Here is a 14,684-nt window from a genome sequence, read left to right on the forward strand (position 1 = left end):
AGCGCAAAAAGTAAAAATCGCACAGGTGATCAAATACCACTAAAAGAAAGCTCTATTTGTGGGGGAAAAAAAGGACATAAGTTTAATTTGGGTATAGCATCGCATGACCGCGCAATTGTCCATTAATGTAACGCATTTCCGAATCGCAAAATATAGCCTGGTCAGGAATGGGGTAAAATCTTCCGGTCTTAAAGCGGTCAAAAATAGGCTCATTGAGAATTTTTTTGTCAATGACATGTAGCTAAATACATTTTGGCCTAAATATATGACAAAAATTGAATATATTGGATATTTTTTTTTTTTCCAACAAAAATTGGATATTTTTTAACTGTCAAAGTAGAAAAATATTGTTATTTTTTCAAAATTTTCGCATATTTTTATTAATATTGCAAAAAATGAAAATCGCACAGGTGATAAAATACCACCAAAAGAAAGCTCTGTTTGTGGGAAAAAAAGGACGTAAATTTCGTTTGGGTACGGCGTTGCATGACCGCGCAATTGTCAGTTAAAATCGCACAGTGCCGAATCGCAAAAAGTGGCCTGGACGTAAGACAGCAAAATCCTCCGGTGGTAAAGTGGTTAAGCAAGTATGCCACAGATCTGGTCAATTCAAATACAAAAAAAATTATAAGCAGAGGTTAACTCCAATAAAAACTAAAGAAATATACTGTGGGCCTCTTAATATGCAAATCTTAAATTTTCCTGTAAAAGTCAAGGCTGACACTGTAATTGTACAGTTCTTGCCACTGTCCCTTTAAATTCATGGGTTGGCTTACTGGAGAGGCTTGGAAGGTGGGAAAGGATGGACACATGCCTATATCTCTGTATTTGCTAATCATTTTGAAAGTGGTTTTGCCAAAAGGTAACATTTGCTTATGCATTTTTACCATCACAGGGTCCATTTGAATTGCTAAGGTGACCGATTTACTTTAAGGGCAGTTTGAAATATTGTAGTTGCAATGGTCATTTTACAATCATGCTGCACCAATTGTCTTCAAACTAAGGATTAGTTCTTCAAAGCTTAGAGTAACCTTTAATTTCACACTTTCCTAAGTTAATACGTTATCTTTCTTTCGGTGTACATTTCCAATATCTAAGCAGATTACCTCTCAATTTTCACTAAGCTAATACAAAGGAAGAAAACGTAACAAAAGCTGCCTGCGGTTCATTACACCAGTCAATACTCTCCTTCAGTGAATATTATATAATGCTATTTTACATCCCAGCAGGGGAATTTGGCTTGCTTAGGGCTTCAACACATTATATAAATATACTTTCACCAGACCAGGTTCAGTGATTAAATGGAAAGTATAGAATATTTTCATTGAGTTCTCAAGTTGAATTATCAATGTAAAATGTATCAGTATTTTTCAATTTTCACATTTCTGCTTTCATTCTTCCATGATCTTATTTCATATACTTTTTTTCTGTGCATGTCTGACAATGTAATCAGCATCACTGCTGAGCAATTGTATGAAAAATCAATGACAGTATGAGCCACCAGGGGGCTGATTTTGTAAAACTGGAGAAAAGAAATTGAAGTTGAGTTGTGGCCCTCAACTACTAATCAAGTTTCGCTTTTCATTTTATGGAAAACTTAAACAATTCTAAATAGATAGAAAAGGATAAGAAAAGGGGAATAGTGGCCAATAGATTAAATCTAATCTATTGGCAACTATTCCTCCTTTTCTTTCATCAAATTTTAAAATTCAGATCCATGGAAAGTATACTGTTGCCTGGGAAGGTCTGGTGTCAGAGCTCTATCCAAAATGATGACGTGTGTGGTGCAGAATAAAGTGTTGTCACCAGATCACCGAACGCAGAGAGTAGCAGTCCTAGTGACAAATTGCGTAGAGACGGAAGAGTTTAGATGCTGGGAACGGAAAACTGGAAGTGGAAATTCTCTGGTGTATTGTATACTGGCCTGTCTGTTTAGTGAAATGGTTTGAATTGAGCCATGTGAGCCTCATTCAAACTTATGCATTGGAGCCCTCATTTTGTATTTGTTATACACTTCGAGTTCTCTGCAGGTTAGTGTAATTTTATGAATTTTATTCTAATAAAGTGTTTTATTTGGATTTACTACACTATGCAATGAGTTTTATTTTCTTCCATCTGGTATGTTGGAGCTGTCTAGACCAGGGGTCTCTAAAGTATGGTGCATGGGTCACATTGGCCCGCTAAGGTCTTTTTCTCCGGCCAGCAGCTTGAGTACCCAAGACTCACTGCAGGGACAGTCTCTGCTCAAGCTTTGTTGGGTTGCAGTGCAGGTCCTGCAACCTGACAAAGCCCGCCCCCTCCCACCGCCGACCTGTGTCACTGGTCGGATTTTTGGGGGGGCCCCCCCAACACTGTATTTTTTTTTTACATTTTGGCATGGGGTTCCCTTCCAAATCCACACCAGACCCGAAGGGCCTGGTAAGGACTGGGGGAGGAAGGGAGCCCATGCCGTTTTTTTTTATTTTTTCAATAGCTGGGTGCTGGCAATTGTAAACGCAAGTCATTTTAAATAGGATTTACCTTTTTTTTTTCTTTAGAATTGTCATTTTTGCTGCAGCATGTTTTATGCATGCTACAAATGCGCCACTTTACAGGCACATTAAGGGGACTTCAGACACAACGTTTAAAGAAATTTTTCAATTTTATTGTTGCACTTTAGCATAATTAAAATCACTGCTCATAAAAAAAAAATATCGATTTTATTTATTTTGTTATTGCTACATGTCCCCCAGGGAAGTACCTGGACCCCCTATACCCCTTTTTATGGCAATTGGCAATTAATTGCATACAAGCCTTCAAAATGGGCACTTTTGCTTTTTCCTGTTCAGCTCCTATAGACTTCAATGGGGTTTGGGTTAGAACATTTCCCGTTTGGGACTTCTGTACACACTAATGTGCGTGGGGGAGTCTCAGAAGGAGACACAAATAAGTAGGGGGGGGGGGTCTCTGTGAGAGGGCTCTGAAGGTGACAGATGTATGGGGGGACTCTGGCAGGAATAAAGATGTAAGGCCCCATGAAGACTCGAAGTTTAGCCCCGGTGCATAAGGCTCTTGTGTTTCGGTGCAGGTGGAGGATACATGTGTGCCATCCAGCACCTCTACCAGCAGCCTAACAAATTCCATTCTTTTGCGCTGCTGCAGATTCATTTATAAATAAATGATTTTTTTCTGCCTGTGATTTTGTGTAAAATATATGATGTGGCCCTTGAAGTGAAAAGTTTGGGGACCCCTGGTCTAAAGGACTAGAGGAAGTTTAAACATTGGACCTCAGGGAAGAAGAGGGACATCAAGTGGCCACTTATAGTATTAACTCTGCCTTATATGACCCACTTACCATCAAGGGGGTCATATACTTGTGAGGGGAGTCAATATGAATTCATTTTTGTTGCACAGTGATGAATATAGAGGGGAAGAGGATAACATTACTCAGCTGTGGATGCAGTTGAATTGTGATTTTGAATATCTCACAGGACTGATTTCACGGAACTGTGGTTTTTGGGATATGCGTGATCATGCAAAATTGTTTATTTAAATCATTGATTTTTGTTGTAGATGTTTTCATTTTATTGATTGAGAGCACAATTTTAATGTCTCTATATCTGATGTTTGGGGAGCATTAAAAAGTGAGGGAGTTATTGGTACTGGTATTTTTTATCATATGTTCACTTGTCCAGTGGGATAAGAATATTTCCTGGGAGAAAGTTCAGATGGAAAGTTCTGGAAACAGTTGTGGTTGACCTAGAGCAGGTCTATAAAAATGGAACTATGCAAACACTTAAATACCTGAATAAACAACATGATAAAGCACATAAACACTTTTGAAAATATTTCAAATTAGGACATGCCATGCAGACGCAATTTGGCAAGTAGAATCTTAAAATATCAAAATACCCCCTTATAGGAAATCTGAAGTCACAGGGGCCGAAGGGACTGATATCAATATTGCACTCTTTCCTATTACAAGCTAAAATAGGCAGAGAACCATTGAAAGTAAGAGATAAATGGCAGGTATTGATCCCAGAAATCACAGATAAGAAATGGGAGGAGTTATGTTCCTCGCATTTGGTTGTATCGCCAATAGATAATAAGATGACCCAATTGTATATAATGCACCAGATATATCTTAGCCCTATTAGACTAAATAAAATGGGTAGAAGGCCAACATCAGAATATTTGCGATGTCATCAAGATGAAGCAGATTTCTGCCACTTGATTTGGTCATGTAGAGGGGTGATGGGATATTTGAGTCAAGTAATTAGAAAACTATCGGAAATTAAAAAAAGACCGGTGCCTTGTACCCTTGAAGCACGTTTTCTGGGGGTGTTTAATGATGAAGAATGGTCAGGATATGTAAAGATTTTTTTGCAGGCTTGAAAGCAAATTGCTAAGAGATGGATGCAAGTTTTAACTCCTATAAGAGAATGGATGAATGCAGGTAATCATATGATCGCATATGAAAAAGTTATGCATGTGTAGCACTGCCTCCTTAAGAACTGCTGGATTTTCACACTTCCGGGTCCCCCTGGGCTACCGTTAGCAATATTAACATTACAGTCTATCACTTTACTTCTTGGCTCAGTCAATAATTAATCCAGGAGTATGTTGTTGTTTTGTTTTTATTTTATAAATTAGGGATGGGAGAAGGGATTAGTGGGATACTCCAGATTAACTATGCACAAAGTTTGGAGGACATCTATCTGTTGATACAGCCAGGCTGTTGATCCACCTTGCCACTTGCCTCTTTCTTAACCACTGACACCCGTCCACTGACTATCCTACTCCGGGCTGGCCCCCCTCAGGTCAGGCCCCTTGACATGATCCTCTGTACTCACGATACTGTTTTTCTAGGGTCTCCAGTGTCTCCCCCTCAAGTCAGCTTTCCTGGACCTCTGGGTTCATCTCCATTCCTCTGGCCCTCAGGATGACCTCCCGATGCCACATGCCACTACTACAGAGGAGGGGGCAGCCGCCACCCTCCCTCTGGCACTCTGCTCACCAGCCAAAGATCCTGCAGCACATGTGCTCCTGGCTTTTATGCAGTATCCCAGAATGCACGGAGACCGCCTGTCTCTGCCAATCACTGGGACTGTATCAAAGCCTATGTATCCATTGGTCAGGTTTCCTCCCACTGTCTAACGTGCCTCCCTTTTGGACCAGTGTAAAACACTCTCTAGACCCAATGAATCACATACTGAGCACTCTGAGCAGACCTAACCCACAGATCCTGCTTTCTGGTAGGCGGAAAGCAGTATAGATTTGCCTGCTGCTCCTCCGATACCCAGACAGAGCCAAAAACTATACTCTCTCACTAGCACCTACCTAGGAGGGTGCTACATATGAAAGTATAAGAAAATTTGGAGTAAATGGTGTAGAATGGAAGGGACTAGTGAGAGATAGAGTAGATGAATGGAATGATCAACTTAGACAACTGTAAATGTGATTTGAATTATTTTGTATTTTTGTGATATGCAATAAAGAGTATGAAAAAAATAATATTTCCAGCTGCTGAAGGGTTATTTACTGTATTTATTTATCACTTATTTTATCACACATTTTAGAGTGATTTTATTGATTTATTTTTATCAATTTATGAGAAGTGTTAAAATATTTTTCCTTGAACCCTGCTGATTTTGTTTATGAACCCACTCCATATGTTGCTAGTAAGAAGCATCTGGACTTTTGGAGTTATAGAAAGAATGCAAAAAAGTAATATTTAGCAACAAAACTTCCATAAACAGCTAGCTCGACTGACTTGATACACGCAACATCTCATGCTCACTGGTTGCAAAAGGGAAATGTAGAGTAAACCTGAGTATGTTTTCCAGCCGTGAATAAACCTGATGTTTTCCAGCCGAAGAATGAAAGCTCCCTATATTTTTAGCGTCTATGCATGGCAACAGATCGGTGACATCCATGGAATACAAGTCTTCAGAAGACAAAAAAGTGTTTACTGAGCAAATTTAGCCATTTCTAGATTATGCGGAATAGTATACATGAGGCGAATGATGTGAATTGGCAGGGAAGTAAAACCTTACAAAAGCAATCTATTGCCTGACATTCTAGAACTGATGCTGAAGCACATTATTTATTTGCTTTGGCAAGTTGAGGTGCTTGTCACTCATTAACTACAGTCATGTCACTTCTAAGGACTAACCAAAGAGACTCTTTCTCTTTTAGGATGGGAAAATTGAGGCTCTGTGTGTTCTCTGTGTGTTAACTGGCAGGCTGATTGGCAGGCTTGTTTACATGAGAAGTAAACAAGATGGGGTTTTTTTTAGGCAGACTTGGGGTTTCTATAGTTTATAGTTGAACGTCTTTGCATTTTGAAAGCCAGGGCAAGTAAATAGTAAACACATATATGAGATTTTTTAATTCTGTGTGGCCAGTTGTGTGATCCATTTTTTAATTCTGTGTGGCCAGTTGTGTGATCCAGGTGTAGCACCCTCCTAGGTAGGTGCTAGGTGGATAAAAGCTTAGCAGCTCTATCTGCTTATCAGAGGAGCCTGATTGTTAGTTTTGCCTGCTGCATCTGTCCATGTGCGATTTATCAGGTCTGAAGGAGTGTCCCCACTGTATCCAATAGGGGAGCCTGTTGGACAGTGGAGGAAACCCAGCCAGCAACACACAGGCTTTTGTGGCTATCCCAGAGGGTTGGCACAAGAGTGGTGCATCCTGGGATAGGTCATAAAAGCCAGGGGCACATGTGACAGGGCATATTTGGGCGGGAAGCCAGGTCCCAGGAGGAGGGTGACGGCTGTCTCTCCTCCTGTCTGCAAGGAAGGTGGTCATGGCAGTCGGGCTAGTGAGCCAGAGTGTGGGGCTGAGCAAGAAGGTCCAGGAGGCTGACAAGTGGAGCTAGGAGCAGAGCAAGGCTGAAATGCAAAGCAGGTAAGCCAATCTCTCCACTGAGCATTCTGTGTGGTTATGAGTAAGCAAATGTAATTTAGTGAAACGCGTCAACCTTTGATTCCTATCCGTAGTGTTTCAAGTCTGGTCTGGATTTACATGTGGTGAATAAATTCTACATTTCTTCATATATCGGAGTGCGGTCACTGCCTTTGTGTATATAGAGCTGGGAGCAGAGCAACCTGAGGAAAAACAGTGTCCGTGAGTACCAGGGAGCTTGCCAGGGGTCTGTCCAGGAAGGGGACCACTCCAGTGAGGTGTCAGTGGACAGGAGTTCAGCACACACAGCCTCTCAGAAAGGGGGTGCCAAGTTAGACCCTGAAAAGTAACTTAGAAAGAGTCTACGTTCTTCATCTTCACTCTAGTGGCAAAGTGAAGCAGCGGCCTTGCCGCATTCTGCAGTCAGTTGTCCTCAGAAATTGTGCATAGTTCAAGTTGGAGTATCCCACTCATTCCCTTCTCCCATCCAAGTTATAAAATAAAAAACAAAAAACTAACATCCCCTGGACTGTTCATTGTCTGAGCCAAGTATTTAAACAGATACGTTTCTACAGGCTGTTGCTACAGGTAACCCAGGGGAGCCCAAGAAGTGTAAATCTCAGCAGCTCCCTAGGGGGCAGTGCTACACAGGAAACCATGTTGGAGAGCACAGCGAGATCCCCAACTCCCAGTGCAGGTAAGAGAAAACAATGAAAAGCAGCAGCATATTATCCACTTGACCCCTGGAAGGTTTTTCCCCCTTCGCGACCAGGCCATTTTTTGCGATATGACACTGCGTTACTTTTAGTGACAATTGGGCAGCCATGCGATGCTGTACCCAAATAAACCTATAAAAACAATAAAGCTTTTCTTTGTGGAATTTGATCACCTCTGCGTTTTTCATTTTTTGCGCTATAAACTAAGATTTTAACAATTTTAAACAAAAAAATTTTAAAAACAAAACAAAATTAAAAAAAAAAATTCGAATTTCTTTATCAGTTTAGGCCAAAATGTATTCTACTACATGTTTTTGGTAAAAAAAATAAAAATCCCAATAGACGTATATTGATTGGTTTGAGCAAAAGTTCTAGCATCCCAAAACTATGGGATATATTTCTGTTTTTTTTTTTTTTTTTAACTAGTAATGGCAGCAATCAGTAACTTATGGCACGACTGTGATATTGTGGAGAACAAACCAGACACCTGACACTTCTGACACTGTTTTGGGGAACAAGTGACACCAATACAGTGATGATAAAAATGTGTTAACCCGTGCTATGGACCTAAACAGTATATAAGGTGTATAAAGATGGTTACGTGCGGCTGCTGCCCTCACTGTGGACTGCCAACTGGTGGTAGTGTCCCATAAATTATAAAACTGCTAATGTGCAAGTGAGTGGTGGCGCTGACTATTATGAAATATAGACTAAATATAAATATACTACAAAAAAGGGTGTTTATAAAGAAAGACGTCCTCATCTAAAGCCATAGTTTTACAACCCATCAAATGTTTATTCCAAAAAAAATGGTCATTTGCCGAGCAAGTATTAAAATTAAAAGAAAAAAATCTTACAACCATCTCCTGGGTTGTGCCTCTTTTCACTACATACCCTGATGAAGGGGAGCCTGTTCTGACCCCTAAAGCATGTTGGCTCTGTATTTAGAATTTATAATCTATTTTATTAGTATAATTGTAATACTCTCTATTATTTTCTCTTTGGTTGCTCCAAATTGTTCTTGGAGAGAGCCTTCAGTAAGCATGAGCTGCCTGCCCAGTGTCTAAACACACACAATTCACATGAATCCTTGCAATACTAAACTAATAGTAAAATGTGAGCTTGTAAAGGAATAATGAAAAGGATGAAGCAAAGTCATTATATGGCACTGTTTTCTACAGCATTTAGGTCCACTACCACAGAAGAGGACATGGGGCATCATATGACTGGATTAAAGACCTATGGAAAAAAAGGTATGAAAGCAAAATGGGGGCTGTTCCAAGTGGGGTGGAGGAAAAAACTGGGGGAGCAGCAAATGTGTCTTAAGTTGGGATGAAATTAACTTTCCGAATTGCATTATTGATCTTGCGGAATGCATAATATTTTACTTAAATGTTCAGCTGCCAAAAAATTGAAACATCGCTTGAAACTTCTCTTTGTAATCTTACGGTATGGGTCTACACGGTTATTATTACAGTAGTTCACTTTGTTAACCTACTTGGATGATACAGAAATACTAAAAGTGTAGTATAGTCATCAAGCGTATGGGGGGATAACCTTTTCATGTAGAGGAGTTCTCTCTACCATAGGGTAACAATGTTGCGCTGAACTGACGCACTTGGGGTGATAAAAATGATAAGATAATAAAGTCTCTTTTTTTTTGATCTGAATGAGGTGATCTCATTTGGTCCACTGTAAGGTGTATTTGACAGCATGTACTGGTCTCCTGTGATTTTTCTTCAGTTCCCAGAAGTCTGCATGTACCCTTTTATCTATCAAAGGCTCACGTGCCACAGCATGAAAGAGCTCAAAGGAAGAGTAAGAAAAAAATCTTTAGAGAAACCTACCTCTAAATTAAGCAAGTGTACTAGATGATGACTCTTGTGTTTAGAAATAACCAGATATTGCTCCAAGGGCTTGCTGCTCATTTTTAGTCTCATTATATATTTTTGCTGTTCCTCCAGTTTAATGGGGTTGAACTGTTGGTAAATTCTGATAGACTTCAGGAAATAAAGTGCTACTTTAAACCCCTATACATCGCTTTTTTCACATTTGACAATTTAATTTCTTAATAAAATGGTGCATAATCATGGACAGCAAATTCACATGTGTTTTCCAAAGCAACGTGTTTTAGGTTTAGAGTGTTTTTATTTTTTTACATTTTTACCCATCTTTTCTTCAAAAATGTATTTTATTTTTCAAATGTGGATGGGGACTGAAGAGAGGAGTTGAAAACACAATGCTGCATGATGCAGGAGTATGTAAACAGAAAAAATACACTTTGCTCCTTAACTGAGCAGGCATAGCCCTAGGACTTGCTGGTGGGGAGTGGAATACACAACCACAGGACATGCTGGTGAGAGGTCAGACACCTAACCCCAGGACATGCTGGTGAGAGGTCAGACACCTAACCCCAGGACATGCTGGTGGGAGGTGAAACATTTAGCCCCAGGACATGCTGGTGGGAGGTGGAACATCACTTCATGGTGATAAAAGTTTTCGTTATAAGAACACCTTAAAAAAAAAATGTGTATATATATATATATATATATATATATATATATATATATATATATATATAATGAATATCTCGTGGTGGCAGTAAGCCCAGGTCCTATCAGAGCCCTTCTTTTTCCTGTCCCCTTTGACGGTGCTTTGAAAAGCTCCCCAATGGGGACACCACAAGCAATGGAAACATAACAGCAGTAAACCTTCCTTTTTTTTTTTTCCACAATAGGTTTTATTGAGGAAGGATATTTTTGCATGTACAGAAAAGAACAAAATATGAGTTGTACAATACAATGAAAAACCACAGGGAAACACCTTTTTACATAGATGGTTTAAAACGGAATCCTAAGTATACAATGGCATTGGTGAAAATGGATAGTAATTAAAAAGTATGCACGAGTATTATGATATCTGAAATAGTATCAAATGGGTATGCATTGAGTGAAAAAAGGGAATATATAAAGCACATTATTATATTCTGAGCTAAGGATAGGTTGAGTTAAGGATGTAAAATGATTTTGTTTTAAGAGGTGATGACCCTTAAGGGTTATCAGTTAAAGTATTGGGGTGTATGAGATAATACAATATTGGCACTTTTCCACTGCAAGTACCGGCTCGGCTCTTCTCGGCACTGCTTGGTCCAGCTCGGCTCAGTTTGCTTTTCCACTGCGTGGTATGAGTCGGCACGTTTCAGCACTGTATAGGCTCTACTCGGCTCGGTTTGCTTTTCTACTAAAGTAGTAAGTGGGTGGGATTACAACAATTCTCTGACCAATCAGTGGCTAGTAGTGACAAACAATCAAGGCTGCATGCAAAGGAGTGTGGGATATGGTATAGGTACGGCCCGCTTGGAACCCCAACCGAGGTGGTACTGTTTAAGCGAGCCGTACCATGTAGTGGAAAAGTGCCGCTGTACCAAACCGTACCAAACCGTTCTAACACGTACCATGCGGTACCATGCAGTGGAAAAGTGCCAAACCGAGCCGTGCCATGCAGTGGAAAAGCGCCTTATGGTATATCAAGTACCAATAATCCTTCTATACTCATTTGAGAGCACAAAGATATTCCAAGCACTCCAAGTTTTGTGAAAGCGTGTTGTGCATTCTTTGACCTTTGCCAAGATTTCTTCCACACTATAAATGGAGTTTACTTCTCTATTCTTTTACAGTAGGAACCTAAGTAGATTTCCAATGGCATGTAGGAGTGTCTTAGCGGCATTCAGCAAGTGTCTCAAGAGAAAATATTTGTATTTTTTGTAGGATAATGAGTTAATAGGAACTAGGCAGCAGACCGGGTCTAAAGTCAGTTTTATCATTTATTTATTTTTTTGTAAGTTTTGTAACAGTTTTGTAAACCTTCCTCACTCTGTATAAAACTAAAATAATTTTTGGTCTGAAGGTTTCCTTTTAAGGTCTTCTAAAGGCAACCATTCCAGTTGAATCTAATAAATGAACTGCATTTACTTCGTAGGAACTTAAAGCGGAGTTCCAACCTAAAATTATACTTACCTCCATCTTCTTGCTCCGGGTCACCTGAAAAACAAATGGATAATCGCAATTTTTTTTTCTACTTACCTAGTTTAGAAGAAAATATACTTACCTTACTTCCTCTTCCTCCCCTCGGCGGCCACGGCGATTCGTCACTTCCTGGCTTGCAATGATTCCTGGGAGCTGAACGTCATCGCTCCCAGGAATCAATGCGCCTGCACCGGCCCCAACGTCAGTTCCGGTGCAGGCGCCGTCATACCTTGCTAAACAGCTTCTAGGCATGCCCAGAAGCTGTGCAGGGATGACGCTGCGGCACCGGAAGTGACGGCGGGGCCGGTGCAGTGCATCGTGGGACCGAAGACGACGGAAGAGGACACAGAAGAGGATCGCGCTGGCTTCAAGCTGCCCACACCTGAGATGGCAGCGCTGGACAATACATTTTCAAGGTAAGTATTTCTTCTAAAAGGTAAAACCCGGGAAAGATCAGAGGCTAGCCATTGTGGAATGCACTAGCCCTGACTGTCCCGGGGGTATTTTTATTTTAAAAAAAAAAACTTTCCCAGGGTGGAACTCCGCTTTAACTTGCATTCTTTACTGAATGGGACTTTGGGGTTGTGAACCAAGCAGGACTGGTGTTTCACAACTTTTTAGAAAGCTAAAACCTGCATACAGTAGTTTTCACAATGCTATCCTTCTGTTTGTGACCTTTCCTTTGGCCATTTTGAGTTTCATATTGTTCAGTTAATATATTCATAAAAAAAAATGTATTTGTTCTAAATTATTTGTCAGAACTTGGCAGCTAATAAAAAATATAGTTACATAGTTAGTGAGGTTGAAAACACTTTTCACACCAGACCACTGCGAGTACTCGCCATTTATCACCACCCTCTGGACTCGCCCCTGGAGTCAGTTTTCAATCCAGTTACTCACCCTATGGCCCATACCTATGTACCTTAGTTTGTACAGTAAACATTTGTGGGGAACTGTATCAAATACCTTTGCAAAGTCCAGATACACCACATCCACAAGCCTTCCTTTATTTAGATGGCAGCTCACTTCTTCATAGAAGGTTAATAGATTGGTCTGGCAAGAACGATTCTTTATGAATCCATTCGGATTACTACTAATGATACCATTTTTATTACTAAAATCTTGTTTATAATCCCTTATAATCCCCTCCAATTGCTTGCAGGCTATTGATGTTAAGCTAACCGGCCTGTAGGTCCCAGGGATATAGCTTGGCCCTTTTTGTAATATTGGTGTCATGTTGGCTTTTCTCCAATCAGCTGGTACCATTTTTTTTTTTTAGTTCCTTTAGGCTCTCAGTTATTCACCACCAAGACAATTATGCCTGTTCAGAGGGCACAAATGATTTGTATGGTTCTTGCTAATATTTTCAGAAAAAAATACCCTTTCATCAAGCAATACCAATGCATTTCACTATTTAACATTATGTAGCAAAGATATGGGACAAACCCCTAAGAACTCTTGTGTATTCAAGAGAACCTCCTTTTTTAGGCTTACTTCAGCAAGCTGAATTGTTGTTCGATGTGAAATAATAACTTTTGTATGAGCAGGAAAGAATTCTTGTTTACTTACAGTATACATCCACTCGTATAGATTTTATTGCAGGGGAACCAAGCCCATTTTCTGCTTTGCAATAATATCTGCCTCCCTGGTGTCTCTGGATATTTGTAATCCGAAGGGTCTCATTGAAAACGCTGGAGTCTTGGAATCGATCTGATGCACTTCCTGCCGTTTTGGTCCACCTGATCTGAGCAAGCATCAGAAAACAGAGTTAGTGTGGCTCACTTGATAACTAGGTGCAGTTTCATAATTTTTGCAAGTTTAAAATGGATCAGATGCAGAAAGATCAACATGAATAAATACCCACCAAATGGCAGGTAAATTTGTGAGTGAATGTTAATAGGACACCATCCATGAAAATCCTCTTACAAACTCTGTATCAGAAAATCACCCCTGGGTGCAGGCTGCATATTCACAGCATAAAAAGTTAATGTAAATATGAAATCACAGGAAAAGCAATTGCACCAATCTTCACTGACTACAGTATGTCTAGACCTTTAGGCTCTGTTCACATCCATGTGCTGTAGTAACACAGGGGTTGTGTATTGGATTGCTGCAGTACTAGTACCCACCTTGAGCAGAACAATGTAAAACCACCAACAAAAATACTTAAGTGTATACAGGAAGGGAAAAAAGTATTGAATCCCCTGCGGATTTTCACTTTCACTGTCAAAGAAATGATCAGTCCATAATTTTAATGGTAGGTTTATTTTAAAAGGAAGAGACAGAATAACAACAAAAAATAACCAGAAAAACACATTTCAAAAAAGTTATACATTCATTCGCATTTTAATGAGTGAAACAAGTATTTGATCTGCTATCAATCAGAGCAAGATTTCTGGCTTCCAGGTGTCTTCTATACAGGTAACGAGCCAAGTTTAGGAGCACTCTCCTAAAGGGAGTGCTCCTAATCTCAGCTTGTTACCTGTATAAAAAAGACACCCGTCCACAGAAGCAATCAATCAGATTGCAATCTCTCCAACGTGGCCAAGACAAAAGAGCTCTCCAAGGTTGGAATGGGCTACAAGACCATCGCCAAGCAGCTTGGTGAGACGGTGACAACAGTTGGTGCGAATATTCGCAAATGGAAGAAATGCAAAATAACGGTCAATCTCCCTTGGTCTGGGGCTCCATGCAAGATCTCACCTGGTGGAGTTTCAATGATCATGAGAATGTTGAGGAATCAGCCCAGAACTACATGGGAGAACCTTGTCAATGATCTCAAGGCAGCTGGGACCATAGTCACCAAGAAAACAATTGGTAACATACTACAACGTGAAAGACTGAAATCCTGCAGTGCCCGCAGAAAGCACATGTACAGGCCCGTCTGAAGTTTGCTAATGAACATCTGAATGATTCAGAGGAGAACTGGGTGAAAGTGTTGTGGTCAGATGAGACCAAAATTTAGTTCTTTGTTATCAACTCAACTTGGAGGATGAATGCTGCCTATGACCCCAAGAACACCATCCCCACCATCAAACATGGAGGTGGAAACATTATG

At 40.2% G+C, this 14,684-nt stretch overlaps 1 protein-coding gene across 2 annotated transcripts in view; it reads right to left on the reverse strand.

Moving 5' to 3' along the window:
- The window catches only part of MDGA2 (MAM domain containing glycosylphosphatidylinositol anchor 2), a 1,055,744-nt gene that overhangs the window by 489,498 nt on the left and 551,562 nt on the right, over window positions 1–14,684 (reverse strand). For both annotated transcript variants that reach the window (XM_082275762.1, XM_082275761.1), the window contains exon 3: window positions 13,196–13,370. In XM_082275762.1, the coding sequence (XP_082131888.1) occupies window positions 13,196–13,370 (175 nt within the window). The remainder of the gene's footprint in view (window positions 1–13,195; window positions 13,371–14,684) is intronic.

The sequence above is a fragment of the Pelophylax lessonae genome (genome assembly GCF_965119305.1).
Source record: "Pelophylax lessonae genome assembly, chromosome: 13".
Taxonomy (NCBI): Eukaryota; Metazoa; Chordata; class Amphibia; order Anura; family Ranidae; genus Pelophylax; species Pelophylax lessonae.